Source organism: Carassius auratus, chromosome 48 (genome assembly GCF_003368295.1).
Source record: "Carassius auratus strain Wakin chromosome 48, ASM336829v1, whole genome shotgun sequence".
Classification (NCBI taxonomy): Eukaryota; Metazoa; Chordata; class Actinopteri; order Cypriniformes; family Cyprinidae; genus Carassius; species Carassius auratus.
In genome coordinates this window covers 8213445-8230925 of record NC_039290.1, presented here as the reverse complement: position 1 = coordinate 8230925, position 17481 = coordinate 8213445, and the positions used below count along the sequence as shown (strand labels likewise).

Below are 17481 nucleotides of genomic sequence, written 5' to 3'. Positions count from 1 at the left end.
CCAGCTACAAACATTTAGATTAGAGAAAGGCCCAGAAGGTATCTTGTTTTAATTTTTTTATGATGAAAGCAACCAATGACAAAAAAAAAAATGAACAGGTTTTGTATTATCAACTAAAACATCAGAGAAAAATTCAATACTGATCAGAAGGTCCATTCACATCTGTCAAATGTGCGTGTTTTGACTTCCGTTGATTCGCTCTATGGTCTGTCCAAGAGGCGTTTCACAGTTTGCTAGCATTCAACTGAAAGTCAAGAGGAAAAGCCTCTGTGTTTGCCAATAGCTTATAATGGCACAGTCCTACCAATGATCAGTAGTTCAAATGAACCCCAGTTGTTTTTGTATAGTTTTTTGGTTTAGAGGAGCTAAACACATTACGTTGGCAAAAAGAAGCGACTTCACCGTGATTTTGAACAAGGAATGTTGATGACTGGCAGATACATCAACAATTCATACCTCAAAGTACAACAAAAAAAACGTTTTGAACATTTTGTTGCGAAAAAAAAGAAAGAAATTGTTCTCGAAACAAAGAAACAATTATGAACACTACAAAAATACAATCTACGAAGCTTGCGACATCTGTGAGGCCGACGAGTCAAGTAACCGTTTCAGAACCAACTCTTCTTCAGTTCATCCGAGCCTCGCGTAATAAATTATCACAGTACCACAAATGAATCTGTCTTTCCCTCTTTCTTCTGTTTGTTCATTCTTTCTCTCTCTTTCTCTCTCCATGGCGGGAGGTTGTGTGGGGTCAGTGTGCATTGCGCGCTGTCCTGCTGCTTCGTGGAAAGCGATGGACTTTGATGTGTTTGGACAGGTGATCGCTGCGGGCAAATTTCTTCTCGCAGACGGGGCACTGGTACGGCTTAACTCCAGAGTGAGACCGGCGATGCCGTGACAGCTCGTCCGATCGGGAGAATCTGCAAGAAGAATCCAGAGATAAAGCCAGACATCAATGGTTGTGCACTGATCCAGTTCATTTTTGTTTTTTTTGGGAACAATATGCACTGTGGAAAACGCACTTTGGCTTTTTGGTTTCATTGGTGTTTAGTTTTATGACTGTGTCTAAAAAAAGCAAAGAGCCTAAATGCCTCAATTCCAGTTATTTTGAAGTCAACATGGTTCTTATTTACTCTGTACATCTTGCTGGTAGGACTGTGTCATCTTGCTTGCACCTCATTGCTCTTTGTAATCATTCATCTAAGTATACCAACTTATACCACCTCTGAACCTCATGATTTTCCTAGTTAAATATCTTATTTCATAAAGAAATACAAAAAAAAGGAAGGAAAAAAGTGTGATAAGGCCACAGACAACATTTATCATTGACACGCAGGGCCTAAATTAGTCAATCATTGGATAAGCAAAATGGAAATACATAATAGAGAGCAAAACAGATAATAAATCAAAGCCTATTTGGACAAGACAGCTCATTATTAACATGAATAAACCCTACTGCACGTCTTTTTGTTCCCTTATGTTTGTGATATTGTAAGACGAGCAGCCAGCACTGTGAAATCGGACAAAAGGTGAAAACGGTGCTGGAGTTACTGAGTAACAAAAATGAAAAGCACTGAATCAGTGACAGTTAAATCTCTTTCACAGACTTTGAGGCGAATACTCTGACACAGAACGCATGCAACGTCAAATAAAACTGTCAAACAATTGCTCAGTGTCTTCACTACCGAGCAGCAAATGGTTTGAGCTCAGAGCAGATTTAATGAGCAACTATATTTAACCCGGCGCTTATCCCAGTGCTCAAGTTCCAAACGAAGATTTGCACCACATTCATGGCTGTTAATGTTTTCTGAAAGCAACCAGAACAAAGACCCAGGAGAAGGGAAAACTCACAGCTTGTTTTAGAAAATATGGAAGCATTTTCCTTAACTTAATTTGCAGTTCTCTCTAAATCAAGTTATGCCATATACCCTGCCCATAAAGTAATAGAGACTCCTGGGAAATTAGGTATATAATTTCTCTGGTGTACAAATAACTATCAACTTTAATCCTTTATACTACCAATAGACATCTCACTCAATAATACACATCTGAATATGGTGTGCACTTTTGTTTGAAATGAGAAAACAATAAACTCTTGCTCAACCCCATACCATGGTTTCATATGAAGCCATAGGCGAGTTAGTATCTGTTTCTAATGTCCCGGGAACATGTGTAGAGTATTTGCAAGGTTATAAAAAAAACAGTCTCTCTCTCTCTTGTGTTTGGCTTTTCTTCCACTTTTACAAACAGCCTAGACAGGAACAGTACAGTTCTAGCTATGCTAACAGTAATGTGATAACTTTGTGCTGAATTTTTTTAATTCTCATTTTATAATTAAAAGAAAACATATCAACATGTTAAGTCACATAGCATATGCTTACTCTGACGCTAACTAAACCATCATGTTTTTTTGACTGACAAAGTATCTCACATGGTGTATGGTATGCGAGCAAGTCTTTGAAGTATGTTGGGATGGGACGGTGGTGGACTAATTGTTGCCCTGTGGGACAGGATGGGACGGGGTACCCCTCCTTGTTGGACTTCAGAGCTCACAAACAGAGCTGTTCTGGCACGCTCTAGAGCACATGCTATTAACTTCTATTCAAATGGCCACATTTTTGCATTTTGGTTGAAGAGTTTTTCCCATGCAGCCAACTGTAAGTGTGCTGAGTGCTTGATTCCGCCTTGCAAATCTGCATTTTCCATTTCAAAACAAAAGGAGTTATGCTAAAACAATTTGGTTCGCTCTACTACACTCACATGTTGATACTGCAAACTATATCAGTTTAAATAAAGCTTTTCATGCAAGTTTTGTCCTCTATTAACCTTTGTGTGCAAGTTGCATAAAGCAAAGTATGCACTTCCTGGTTTGTTTCCTGGTGCATGTGTTTCTAAAGCAAAGCACAGGACGTGTGTGCAAAGACGTTACCATCTAGACGCCAAGCCAACTAGTGTGTTTTCTAGTCAAGTACCAGTTATTGTGTAAGCTTTAAGATCTAAGAAATTTCCAGTGTAAGTGTGAGTATGGTTTTGTGTGTTTGTGTCACTAGGACAATTTTATTTGCGGAGTACCAAAGGAATGCTAAAAATGCTGGCAAAGCATTGCCGCAGCCAGGCTTGAGGCAGCCAATGGAGCATTCTTCTATTGCTTTCTTCCCTACATAAATTTCCTGACAGTGTTACGGAGACCTCAGACAGACTCACAGACTGCGGAAGGTCAGTCACTGCCAACTGCTATCCAAAAGCAAGTTTACCAAGGTCGCTGATAACAACAGACCTCTCAAAACAGTAAGTCTTATAATACTTGACTAGAGGCCTATTTCTTGGCAGCACTAACCTACCGTTCTGATATTGTATTTATTTATTTTTTATAATAATTAGGTACTCTTGGAAAGGTCGTACATGAAACTAAATAGTTAAACCAGGTATACCACTACGACCAAGTGCTTGAAGATTATAATTACTCAAAGTTTATAACTAATGCAATCAATTGAAGATTACACTTGAACACCCCCAAGCATGCAAAATACAAGAACCAAACTCTTTTCTTTCTAAGACTACCACTTAAATCTTTATCTATACTGTCAATCCTGACCTCACTACAACCAGTGGTGCACTTTAAACAGTATCCAGGCCTTGTTCAGAAAGATTGAAGCTGGACATAGACTAAGAGTAAACAATTGAAGCAGTGAACAGGGCAAAGTCTGCCTCTTCAAAGACTTTATCTAATCTCCCCACAGCAGAGATAACACAAACAAGACCCAAAATCTAAGGACAAATTGTGAATGAAATTTTACAGCTGCAATTTAAAGTGATTATCAAGCAATGTTGTGGAGTCACTAACTAAAAGTAGCGAGGCTATTAATTAAACTACATTTATCAGTAATGTGAACATAGTTCAGCTGTTTTCAAAACAGCATATTTTTTTGCAGTAACAAGCTAAAGTTTCCAATGAGTAGCAGTGCAGAATGACCCACCTGCATGCTAAATCACATTGTATTTTTTTATATGTAACACTGGAAATTCTGATCAATTCCTTGTGAATCGGTTCATGTAATACAGGGGTGTACAATCCTGCTCCTGGAGGCCCACTATTATGCAAAGTATAGCGCAAACCCTAATTGAACACACTGAACCAGCTAATTAAGGTCTTCAGGAAAACTAGAAGCCATTCAAGTGTCCTGGGGCTGGAAGGGTTAGAGCCAAACTCTGCAGGACACTGACCCTCTAGGAGCTGGCTTAGAAACCCTTAATGTAGTTGGTTCTTGACAACTAACATCACATAATACATTAACATAAATAACTTACAAAATGTCTCAAATGCAAGGGATATTAGTGACAGATTACCATATCTTTAGATTTGGCTAGTCCACATACTAGAGCTCTATCTAGTCCCTGTTTGAAGTCCATTCATGAATGGTCAACAAAGATAGTGATGTACCACAGTGATTTCGCAATAACTACAACTTACTGGAGTGAAAGCTCTTTGTACACAAGCAGACCTTGACAGCTAACCTCTGCTTCAGTGAAAAAAAAAAACCTGTACAGAACTAAAACACTCACCTCCAGCCACAGCCAGGCCAAGTGCAGGCAAATGGTTTCTCGCCCGTGTGTCTCCTCAGGTGCGCCTTTAGGTGACTGCTCTTGGTATACATCTTGGCACAGCCAGGGAAAGAACACTTGTGCATTTTAATAAGATCAGCTACCGAACTCTTCTGGAATTTGTGACCCCCAGCTACAAGCCCTGTTGCCTGGCCATCAAATGTTCCGTTCTCTCCAAGACCTAAGGGCTTAGCGGCAATGGGAACAGGGGCAATACGGACAAATTTGGAGGAAGAGCTGTTAAGGCTGGCCGGTGGGGTCACCTGAGGAACCAGAGCGAAGGTTTGACCCTGGATGTTGACAAGGAGCTGGGTTATTTTGATGTCTGAGGGAGGTTGAGGTGTTGGTGTCGAGGGGGCAGTTTTAGGGCTCATTTCCTGTTTGACTTGAATGGGTTGGAGCTGTAGGATCACAGGCATGCTAGGACTTTCCATCATCACTACCTTCCCAGAAGAGTCCTCGTTTTTGAATGTGTTTTGAGGATTTGCAGAGCCCCCTACATTTTTAGGCTCAGAGTTGGCATCGACTTTGTCACTTGAGACAGGCACTGTTTGGTCTAAGTTTTGAGGCCAAGGATCTAATGTAGGTCCTTGGATGCTTTCACAGGTCACAAGACCCTCTCCAGCTTCCTCTTTCAAGGCCACCACTTCCATGTTCTCCTCCAGGAATTCCTCGATCTCCTCCAGAGTGGGCTGAAACAGTAGCCCTGCATGGTCCTCTAAGTCTCCAGGGAAAACAGGGAACTCAAAGCACTCCTCTTTGGTGGTGCGGTCCCGTCTCGACTCCCAAGCCAGACCCATGGGAAGAACAGGGGGAACCATGGGAGACACCATGTTTGAGGAGGGCGAGTTTTGGCTCACAGTTAGGGACTGAGAGTGAAGGAAGTCAAGGAGGCCATCTTGACTTTCTCCACTTGAGTTGCTACCACAACTAGAGCTCAACGCCTGAGACTCAGGGCTGGAACAGGAACGTTGGCTAGATGAGTCACTGAGGTTATCCTCTGAGAATGGTGATGGAAGCATATAGTACACCCCCTCGTCTGTCACCATATCCGGTGGGTTGTGAGCCGGCAGCAAATACGTGTAAGGAAAGAAAGTCTCTTCATCAAGCAGCAAGTGATCCACCATTCCTGGCTACTGCCTGTCCAATGTGAGGCAACCACTTGTACAGCTCCCTGCTATGATTGATTCAGGTTTTCGGTCTATAAAAGCAAGAAACAAAATCAGGATTAGCAATCATTTGACATTTCATTGATGCATAACATTCAAAGTAATTTACAGTATAATAGTTTTAATGGCTGTCCAACTGAAGCAACTTTGAGAACAGACTTTTAATAAAGATCTCAGTCATTACAATAATTTGTAAAAAGCTTTGGTCCAACTGAATCCATACTAGTCCATCTTTTGCAAAGGGATTAACAAACCCAGATACCTTTACTTCATTCAGTACGTACTGTATAGACTCCATTTAGCACTGGCAGTTTACACACATCCCAAAAGACATGCAATGTGCAATTTGCATTTAATGTGCAATGTGCAATGTGCATTTAATCCTTTAAATATTTAATGACTTTGCAAAAAACAGCTGTAGTCATATTATTACTATGCATGTAAACAAACTCGATGCTAGGCTGAATGATAATTAATTGACTCTTTTCCACTTCACAGGGACATTTTAGACCCAAGATTAAGGCTAAGCTATCTTCAATTCCTGCCTTGTGGATGTGTGAGACACTGGAAACAATTTACTGTAATAGCTGTATACGTCAACGTTAAAATAAGGATGTGAACATGTTACTCCCTCACACCAAGATTTGCAATAAAGCTAACCATTTAGACAAGATAGCATTGTGTGCACACAACGAGTCTTAGATTATTGTGTTTGATTGGAAACAGATGATTATTGGAAACCAAGACTCTTGCCAAAGGAGCACATAAAATGAAGCTGTTATGTGTGAGACAACTCACCATTTAATCAATAAACTGTGTTCAATACCTTAACGTTTTCTCCTTTTTTGGTCTGTGTTGTACTTGATACATAAAAAATACATATATTTGGTTTTCTCTCTCTCTTTCTCTTGGTGTTTTTCTTGTTAGCATAAAAGACTAACTGTAGAGCTGCTATCTGCATATCAACCATAAGACATTCAAGAAGGCAACAGTATTCATTTCTGGGAATTTGACCACCAGAGCCTTCAATTCTGCAGCTAGTAATTTCATTATAGCATTCCTTGGCTCATGCACTGAAAAGAAAAGAAGAATCTGTAGCTAGAGCAATGTAATAACCAGTCCAACAGAGACTTTACACATACTGTCAGAATAAGAAGTGGAATAAGTGGACTGGGGCTAGTTGTCACACTTTTGACTCTAGTGAATACTTTTGTATAGACACAAATTTGGCCACACACACACAAAGGTGTAATAAAAAGATACAGCTAAATAAACATATTGAGCTGTTGAGCCAATAGTGTGGCATGTGGTCATTGTTACTGAGTGACAACTACACCCAATCTTTGTTTAAGAATAAAATAAAAGTCTATCACATCTTTAAAACACCCACTAGAGTTCTAAGTCTATAGAGCTGTCAATAAGCTTGCTCACGGTTTGTTTAAGTAGTTCATTAGTCAGTACTGGAAGCCGATGTTTAATCGCGGCGGTGATTCTAGCGCCCCCTGTCGGTCGCAGAATGACCGATAATAACCCTGACATCTACAGGCAGTGTCAACACCCACATGTGTCCACAGCAAACTCGGGAGGAGACATTGTTTTTTCAAATACTCTTAGACACCTTGAAATCACTTTAAATATCCCTTTAATTACATCATATTACACTGTCGTCATCATTTATTAATACTCAAAGTGGTGTAAATATGCAGTGAACTAACTAACTTTCTAACTAAACATTAAAGTTTTAATTTTTTATGTGAAGACTGATACAAAAGTAAGAGAACTACTTAAAATTTGCTACATTATCATCATTGAAATAAATTATAAAACATATGTGTAATTAAAACAAAGATTAAAATATGCAACATGTGCATGCTTTATGCAACATGAAAAAAATTGATCTTGATCTCTCTTTCTTTAAATATTTAACTGCATACATGAATCCTGGCTATTCTAATTTATGTATATTATTATTATTATTATTACCTCACGTTCAGACGCAGCAGCTAGTTGCGTGCAGTTTCCGCGCGTGCCACGCGACTACTCGACGCGCTAATAATAATAATAAAAGAATAAAAACAAGCAAACTTACCTCTTTAAATCACGCGCATTAATCCTTGCTGTTTAAAGTTCGAGGACGATCCGTTTCTTTTTGCTGAAGAATGCTTCATTAGCCGTCAAATGTGCCCTTGAGACATGTAGCGTCTCGTGGCAGATCATGCTCTCGTCTCTGTAGTATTACGCTGCTGTCACACGATCTCGTCTTGTGGGCTTTAAGAGTAGATTTGGGGAAGGCTGCTGAAGGCTCGTCTGCTCCACACGCTGGTATTGGTGGAGCCGTGGATAGAGGCAGGACTCTTTCCTTTTGTCGTCAATGAACAGCTTTTACTGAAGTACACTGTTGCTTCTGTCAACTGACCGACGGAGCGAACTTCAACTCTTGTTGCAGCGGTGCTATAATATCAGCGCATCTGGCAAAGAAAGTTGATTTAGACTGCAGAAAATGAGGTGCAAAAGTTGTCATAAATGGGAAGATCATTAATGAAGTGGATCTTTTATTTTAATAACAGCACTATAATACAATAATCTAATGGTGTTGTGAGATTAAATTTAAAAGATTACTACTGGCAATTTAATATGGGATTAAAGTAAATACTGACCTCATAAAGACAAACTGCATTCCACACATTTGAATGTGATAACATGTTAATGACTTTCCTATTCATACATTTTCATTGATAAATAAGACAAGGTTCCAAAAATATTCCTGTGCCTTGGCTTAACTTTCAACCTATCTTAAATGTATGGGAGGGAAGGAAGACTTTAAACCATTTTTATTTATTTATTTTGCAGCCTTTCCAGGGTGTGTCCAAAGATCATGACAGAAGAAAACAAGTCCATTCAGTACAAAAAAGTAATGATAATAGGCACTCAATAAGAAAAATTAAGCATTAAGCATGGAGAAAATAAGCATTACATTAGCTGCTCACCAGTGGATCCTCTGCAGTGAATGGGTGCTGTCAGAATGAGAGTCCAAACAGCTGATAAAAACATCACTGTGGATTATTGTGATGTTTTTATCAGCTGTTTGGTGTGTAATTCTGACGGTACCCATTCTCTGCAGATGATCAACTGATGAGCAAGTGATGCATTGCTTAATTTATCCAAATCTGTTCTGACAAAGGAACAAACTCATCTACATTTTGGTTGGCCTAAGGGTGAGGAAATTCTCAGCAAATTTTTATTTTTAAATAAACTATTCCTTTAATGAAACAGATTAATCAAACAATCACATTATATTAATAGTCAATAGACAAAAAAGTTTTGTTAGGGATCCTCTTGGAAGCAGTTTACACACGAGGTGTTGTTTTCCACTTGTGGCTATATGAAGTCACACAGTGTATTTTTAGTAGAGGGATCAAATCAATCTCAACTCACTCACCTCTTCAGTGCTTACTAACAGAAAATGCATTTTGTCTTTATATGGTTTGCTAGAAGCCAAACAAGACCCAAAGGTCTTGAAACTCAACAGTGAGCGCTTTTGATACTTGTACTGTGCAGCGTGTGATTAAGTAATGACAGAGGGCAAACACAGACCTGTCAGCTGAAGAGAGTTAACCCTTTGTCTGCATGACTGACTCTGTGACTGTGAACTTGAAAGCATATCTTTGGTCAGACATAGTCTGAGGTGTAGAACTTTCTTAAACATGGTGTAGTTTTGGTATGGTATGTTTCTGATCTGCCCGTCTAATTGCCCATGCATGTAAAGTGTTAATTTGTAAGTATTAGTAACAGTATTAAAAAATGGTTGCACTGGACAATTGCTAATTAAGCATATCGAAAGCCACCCACAAATTAAGATTTTTTTATTATTATGATTATTATAAAGGAACTAACAATATTAATAGTGCAGCAATACAGAATTTGACACTATATTGAGCACAAATGCCCAAGCCAGAGCCCGTGGGCCACAACTGACTCTTAATTACCTTTGATACGGCCCACCATACTATAATAAGAAAATAGAGAATATATATAGAGAGAGAATATATATATATATTCTTTATTTCTTTATTTATAAATATATATTATGCAAAATTAACTTTTGGCCCATGGACCCTTAGTCAAGTTTTATTTTGGCCTTTTGTATTAAAACATGTTGGCATCTCTGCCATAGATGTACACTGCAAAACAAAAGAAAAAACAGACAGAAACACCTCAAATATGTCAAATTTCAAAGTAAATAAATAAATGATTAACAAATTAACCGTGAATCAAGCAAACACCTTTCTTTTATATTATCTTTTACTATTCCCATACAGTATAAATAAATCTTAATATACATTGTTGCTTCATCATTATCTCTATATTTGGGGGATTTTGGTCTTAAGAAGTCTGAAATCTGCTGTTTTAGAGAGAACAAGGAACTCAAAGATCCAGGCACCCAGATCTCTTAATCAAACTTCTCTATGACTTCTCCATAACTGCACACATGCACCGACTGCTTGAAGAACCAAGAAGGAGAAAGCAGACTGAATCCATCAGCTGAAGAGACATCAGGACACAGCTGACATCAAGAAAGACAGGGAAATTTGAGTCATGAGTCCAAGTGACTCTTATTGTTCTGAGTCTGATAACAGATTGTTACCGAGAACAGGACAATAAACATCCAAAAATGCTATTGGATTAGCTGATTTATTTATTATTAACTTAATTCTGATGCAACCACTCAAAGTCAAATCTGTCAGTGAAACTCAGACTAGATTTATAGCAGACATCTACTAACATACTCCTAAAACAGGAATTATAGCCTGATAATAATCCCATAATACACACACACACACACACACACACACACACACACACACACACACACACACACACACACATATATATATGTATATATATATATATATATATATATATATATATATATATATATATTCATTGGATGCTGGAGAACCTTATGAAATTCAGTAGTTACAAAAGAGACGGAGAAAGAATCCAGATGGGCTTCTTCTGGTAACAGATGATGCCTGGAACCTATAAACTGACTTGAAGAAACCTATAATGTAACAAGAAGAACAAGTACAGTCAACTTAAGAACAACTACAGTATATATATATATGACAAAAAAGGGTCGTAAAGGTGCTGCAAAGAACCATTTTAGAATGTTTACAGAGACTGGAGAGAAGCAAGTTCTCAAACAAGACGAGACCCACATGTTATGTAAGATGTTTTCACCACATGGCTCGTCCCCTGCTGAACTTCCTCTCGTTTACTACACGTGTTAAGCATCTAAGAGTGTTTCTGTATCTGCTTTAAAGGATTACTGTACAGCCTTTCACCCACTTCCTGTGATAGCAGGCCAGACTGTGTGTGTCCAAGTGATATGAGATTACACAAATATACTGTTGTTTGTCATTTTTTTCTATGAAAACAAACACTTTAAACATCAAAAAAACTAAAATAAAAAAAGAGTTATTTAAAACTCAAAACAACAATAGTTTTGAAGTCAAGATCACCCATTTTATTTCCATTATGAAACAGAATAACCTGCCATTTCTCTCCACAAAGTGACCGTAGGATCTTTTTAACATTAAAAGTGTCTACAAAATATGATTTTTTTTTTTCAGGCCTCACAGATTTTAAATAAAGACAAAACAAGAGGAAATGACCACTGTTGTGTTGATGAATGTGAGTTTGTATCATGACACATAAAGGGGGACAGAGGCTAGCGCTTTCAACACAGTTCACCGCAGGACACACAACTGTCCCCCAGGATACATAAATCCTCGTCCATTACTTTTCTTAGTTTGTTTATACCAGAAAAACAACACACCCTGAGTTCAAGGGGCACGCACACTCTGATTGTCCTCAAGGTCGCTTTTAGCCATAGTCTGGTCAACAAGTATACTTACATAGCATGAAAACTGCTGTTTTCTCTCTGTGGCCAGGGTTCAAAGAACATATTCACAGGGGGTCACTGCTGTTTTTGTCCCAAAGAAGCAAAACAATAACTATAGATATAGTAAATAACATATGTAAGAATAATTATTATTATTACTACTGTTTCATTATTGTGGTTACATTGTTATTATTGTTGTTATTAATTATGATAACAAATCTTTATATACAACAATAATAATGATCAATATTATTATTAGAATAATTGTTATTTGGTGTAATTAATCATTAATATTAATAGTAGTATTTATCATAATAATACATTTTAGATACATTATTAACAACAAATATATAAGGAAGAAATAAGAAAACAACAATGAGTATTGTTGTTGGTGTTAATACATGAAAACAACAACAACGTTATTATTATTCATTATTGTTGTTGTCATAATATAGAATATTTTCATCGTTATTATAATTATTATTATGATTATGAGTTAATATATATGAGAAAAAAAGGATAAATTTGGATTATTTGTTCAGTAACACCAACGCTATCTCACGACCAATTCGTACGTATTTTACGAGGTGCCTTATTCGTACGAATTTGGACGACCTCACTCGTACGATTTTATACGATTTGTCTAAACCCCAGTGACGGTTAGGTTTAGGGGCGGGGTTAGATGTAGGTCATTCGTACAAATTCACACGAATTGTGCAACTCGTAAAATACGTACGATTTGGCAAAAATCGTGTGAATTTGTACGAGTGTGATCGTACGAATTTGTACGAATAAGCCACCTCGCGAAAAATGTATGAATTGCTTTGAGATCAGGGTTGGTAACTCTGTCAACAAAAATATTCTTTTTGCATTTTTAATTACTGTGATGATTGTCGTTACAATTATTTAAATTACTAGTATAATAATTTGTATCCAATATAAGATATCTTAATTTCTTTTTCTTTGTAATAAAATAAAATATCCTGTCGAACCATTGAATCCTTCTGTCAGTCAAGCCTTAGTGACCTTTGAACTGTCAAACATCTGTCATCTTGTTCAACCTTTATTACATCAGAGGCATATCAGCAACAAAATCAAGTCAGCAGCTGAAGGATCCTATCTTCCAAACATTATCAGCTGACAAACACATCTCTAATTTTATCAGAATTGTTCATATTTTTATTACTGTTGTTAATAGTCCATAAATAATAGAGTGTAATTTAAAAAAGCTCAATTTGCTGGGTGGAAGCATAATTTGAGTCCAGTAGGTACTTATTATGTAAATGTCACTAGCAGGGTATCATTAAGAAAGGAGAAAACTTTTGTGTGGTTGAATTCTGGGTCAAAATAAAGTATTTAAGTCTTTCACATACCTATAAATACCAGCGACCTGGACATGTTAATTTCCTCCCCCAGTGAGAGGTGGGATGGGAGGCCTTTCGCAGGTCACAAGAATACGGAGAAAATATTAATTATTTTGTAGGTCATGTAACATTTATTGCATTAAACCTTTGGGTTAGAGTTTTTTATATAATACTTTAATATATAACTTTTTAATAAGGCATTTTAAGACACAAAAACGGTGCTCATGTCGCTCAAACAATTGTATGATTTTTCTGATTGAGCTATTGTCCAGGCTGCTCTTTTCCAGAAAAACAAAAAGTAGATGGTGACCAACTGCAAGCTCCAAAACACACAAAAAGCTGTTCTGAAATTAAGAATTCTTCTATAAATCTTTTGAACCAATGCAAGTGAAAAAGTCAATACTCAGCAAAAATCCAAATTCAAGGTCAAAAAAGTGCTGCCAACCCACTCAAAAATGGCACACTTCATCTTTTTTAGGAGATTCAAGTCTTTAGTATGCCTGATAAGGGCCTGTATGCTAAGACGCTGAACTTCGGCAGGGCTTGTGAAGACAGCAGGCCGATGGGAACACACTCTTCTCACACACAGCGAGGCTGAACAGAAAATCAACCTGCTGTTAAAGCAGCATGCTAATGTCACGGGGGGAGCTCGAATTGTTTTAATATTCATTGCCAGACATCCTGTTGTTATACTTTTAATATCACCTTGTTGTTGCTCACACCGGGGGGCAAAGCTCAAACGTTGATTAAAGGTGATGGGGGTTAATTTTTCAATATTAAAATACTTTTTTCATATTCCAGCAGATAGCAATAAAGTAAACAATTTGTAGGTCGATTGCAAGGCTTTAACAGTGAGCAGGTGGACAAAAAGGCTGTTTCTGCATGCAAACATAGCTGTGTATTCAGAGCGGGGAAAAAGATATTGGACCAGGTGACTGGCTCAAAAGATTTCCAGAACCATATGCACCATATTCACACTATTCCCTTTAAAAGCACAGCATCAGAAGGCTGAGAGAGGAGAAGCAAAAGAGGCCATCTGCCTCCTCAGCAGCCTCGGCTGAACACTTACAAAGCACATCAAATGCAATTATGTAAATTATATGTAACTAGTGCAACTCTCAATTTCAGTGCAATTCTCCTGGTCTGTAGGCTGTACTGTAGCACTAAATTGCCTTCCCTCCTTGTAAACTGTATTTATAATATATCTGTTCGTGTTTGTTCACCTTAGAGCATGTCGATTTGTTGACTCATGCTCTGACAACCAATCAAATACCAATGCATAAACTGAATTTGTATGTGTAAATATAAACATTTTGATGCTAATAAAGGCCCTCTGAAGCAAAGAAAAATGAAAAATAAAAATATCCTTTATTATAACCCCTCAGAGTCATGTGGAGTAGTATTTTATGACAGATCTACGCACTTTTTGGGGCTTCAAAATCTCGACCAGCAATCACTACAATTATAAGTCTTGGGAGAATATTATTTTTTTCCCTTCAACTCAGAGTGTGTTTGTCTGAAAGAAGAAAGAAGCTCATTGCAATCCTATTTAATAATGCATCTAAAAATCTGTTAATAACTGGTTAATTGGGTTTCAATTTTGAGCTAATTATCGCTTTAAGAACAGCTCCAAACCAATGCAGTAATGCACAAGTCACAAACTAACACTTGTTTAGTTTAAAGGCGCCAAGAATATTAACAGAGTTTGAGGTAGAGAAGTATGTGGTGAGGATTGATAACATTGTTCCAGAAAACATATAGCAATTTATAGCAGCGACACTAACGCTATTTATTTAGCAAACAATTCTGAGGCGTCTTTTTCTGCATCGTCATGAAAAAATGACTTCAAACGCATTGTTACATAAAAGCAGTTAGTGGTTAGGTAAGTGGAAACATGCAGCCAAATCTTCTATCATTGTTTCCCACTGACAGAGAGCGCACTTCACCAGAAGCTGAGTACACACGTCCGTCTCCCTCCGAGGCTATGCTGATATTTGCCCAGTTTCCCTGAGCTAAGCTCACGTCTGACCTACTGCTATATTCTGACAAACAGTTTTTGTTTCAGCCTCTTTAAAACCTTCCATTTTCTACACATGTTTGCCTTATTTCTTTCCGCTCCCTCGTTAAAGCAGACGAAGCTTCACGGGCCTGAATGATGCTGTCCCGCTGTTACTTTTCCAGCGCAAATAAATAAATTGAAAAATATATAAACACATGAACACCATCAGTCCACAGGCAACTTAGCAGTGTGCGTAATCAATCTGACTGGAGATGTTGCCTATACTAAATTATATTTTTTTTTTCTATGAATGCACAAGACATTAAGTGTTTGTATTTAGTGTGAGCTAATAATAAAATGCATGAATATCCATTCTTCACTGCTTACATTCTCTGCACAGATGATGAAACAAGCTGTTTTTCGCCAAGCCAGCCAGTTGTTGCTGGTAATGGGAAACAGGTCAAGATGGAAAACAGCTAGTTTGATCAGGATTGGTAAACGACACCATATTTCTTCTAGAGCCACCCCGCCACCTCCTCAAGGCCCAGGAGACAATATTTCTCAGAAGCTCAGGCACCTCCTGTGTAACGAGAGCTTGTGTAACAAGAACTTGCATTTATGAGTAAACTCTGGTACCCTCGTGTCCTGGGACGTCACTTATGTTGTGCTCGAGTGCTGCTCCCCTGGTGAGAGCTCTAGAATTGTGTGCTTTCATCAGTTTTTCCAACCATTATCTCATCCAGTGAAAAAAGACATTTTACATTGTCATGACATTTTAGGCATATGTAAGTTCAGATGGAAAGCTGTTTAGGTTTTAAAAGGATCTAATGCATTTTTGTAATTCAGCATTGTAATGCACCACTAAGGCAATGTGAAATTGTAGTTGAAAAAATAATAATATTTTGAAGTTTGGGAGATTTATGTCATGGTTGCAAATTGTCACAGTCTTTACTAATTGAGAATTTAGATTCATATTTCACATTTAGACTTGCATGAAATCAAATGTGACCTCACTTTGTTTCCTTTCCTATAATCAGGGTTGCTATAGTTAACAAAAACTAAACATTGGTTGCTATATGCAGTAAAATAAACTTTAATTAAATAATAGAAATTAACACTTTATTTAATGACACTTCATTTAAACTTATTGCTGGGGCATTTATCCTAGTTTATCTTGATGTAAAAAAATAAAAAAGACAACAACAAAAAAGACAAAAACCCAACAAAATTGCTTTAATTTAAATGAAAATCGAAAAATTACAAGTTATTCAAAATATTAATAACTATAATAGTATCTCAATGATACTAAAATAATGTGTTGCAATGTTAATGTACTATATATAATATCACAAACTAAAATTACTGATTTATTTTATATATATAATTTAAAAATATGATTAAAATCACTCTAATTCTCAAATGACCTTTTCATGTAGCATAATCCAGTCCCTAATCACCTGCCAAATAGAAACCACTTTTCACAATCCAGACAATTCATGGATCCATTCAAATTTTATTTTTGGCTTTAAAGTTTATATTTAAGACTGCATATGTAGCCTTACAATACTACAGATGCTATTCAATTTTTAATAGAATATCCCTTAAAAAAAACAGATCCTGAGAAAACACTCTTTGCCTATCAATCATTTTGTGTGTTCAATATTGCTGTCATAAAGTTTGCTGACATAGGGTGCGGTTAAAGTAAAAAAAGAAAAAAAAAATTGCAAATCTTTCATCATTTACTCACCTTCATTTCATTCCAAACCTGTAAGAATGACTTTCTTCTGTGCAACATAAAAGAAGAAATGTCTCTGCGGGTTTTTTGTCTATTAGAAGTCAGTGGGCTTCAATGTTGTTTGGTTTCCAATGTAACTTCAAAAATAACTTCTTTCATGTTCTGCAGAATACAAAATATGTTCATACAGGGTGTGCATGAGGGTGAGTAAATGTTAACAGAATTTGCATGTTTGGGTGGAGAATACCTACTGTTAAAATCTGTGACAGCAAATCAGAAAACGTAAACGGTTTCAGTTAAATCTGGAAAACTTTCTCTGTTCCTAAGAAGAAAACAACAGGAAGATTCAGACTGAGTTATTCAGCGCAATTGATTTGCCGACATAACTTTCCTCACACATGGCTTTTAATTGCCTTTTTATTGCAGCACTGGATGCTGATCCAGACCCCTATGGATTCCTTTGTGGTTTCGGAGCTGGGTTGTGCAAGATGTTCCTCGACAGCACCACAAAGGTCTCAGCTCTAATGAGAAGCAGTAAAGAGTCTTTCCCTTCAAGCAATTTCATCACAGTGGATCTGCCTCTTCACCATCTCCCAAACGTCCTCTGCTGTGGTTGATCAATCTGTGGTAAGTTTTTCAGTTATGATCATTATCTTATAGCTCCAAACATTATCTAATCCGAAGGAAATGGAAGTAGTTGCATTGAG

At 37.3% G+C, this 17481-nt stretch overlaps 1 protein-coding gene across 1 annotated transcript; it reads right to left on the bottom strand.

The window, feature by feature from the left end:
- Positions 1-31: 31 nt before the first annotated feature.
- On the bottom strand, positions 32-8054 carry LOC113065736 (Krueppel-like factor 15). The gene is made up of 3 exons (XM_026237228.1): positions 7861-8054; positions 4564-5803; positions 32-920 (listed from the first exon to the last, which is right to left on the bottom strand). The coding sequence occupies exons 2-3, from the start codon at positions 5727-5729 to the stop codon at positions 752-754; spliced, it is 1335 nt and encodes a 444-aa protein (XP_026093013.1). The 5' UTR covers positions 5730-5803; positions 7861-8054; the 3' UTR covers positions 32-751.
- Between the last annotated feature and the right edge of the window lie 9427 nt (positions 8055-17481).

Coding starts and splice junctions, on each gene's coding strand:
- LOC113065736 (XM_026237228.1), bottom strand. CDS start 5,729: ATGGTGGATCACTTGCTGCTTGATGAAGAGACTTTCTTTCCTTACACG. Junction 921..4,563: donor TGGCCTGGCTGTGGCTGGAG/GTGAGTGTTTTA, acceptor TTCTTCTTGCAG/ATTCTCCCGATCGGACGAGC.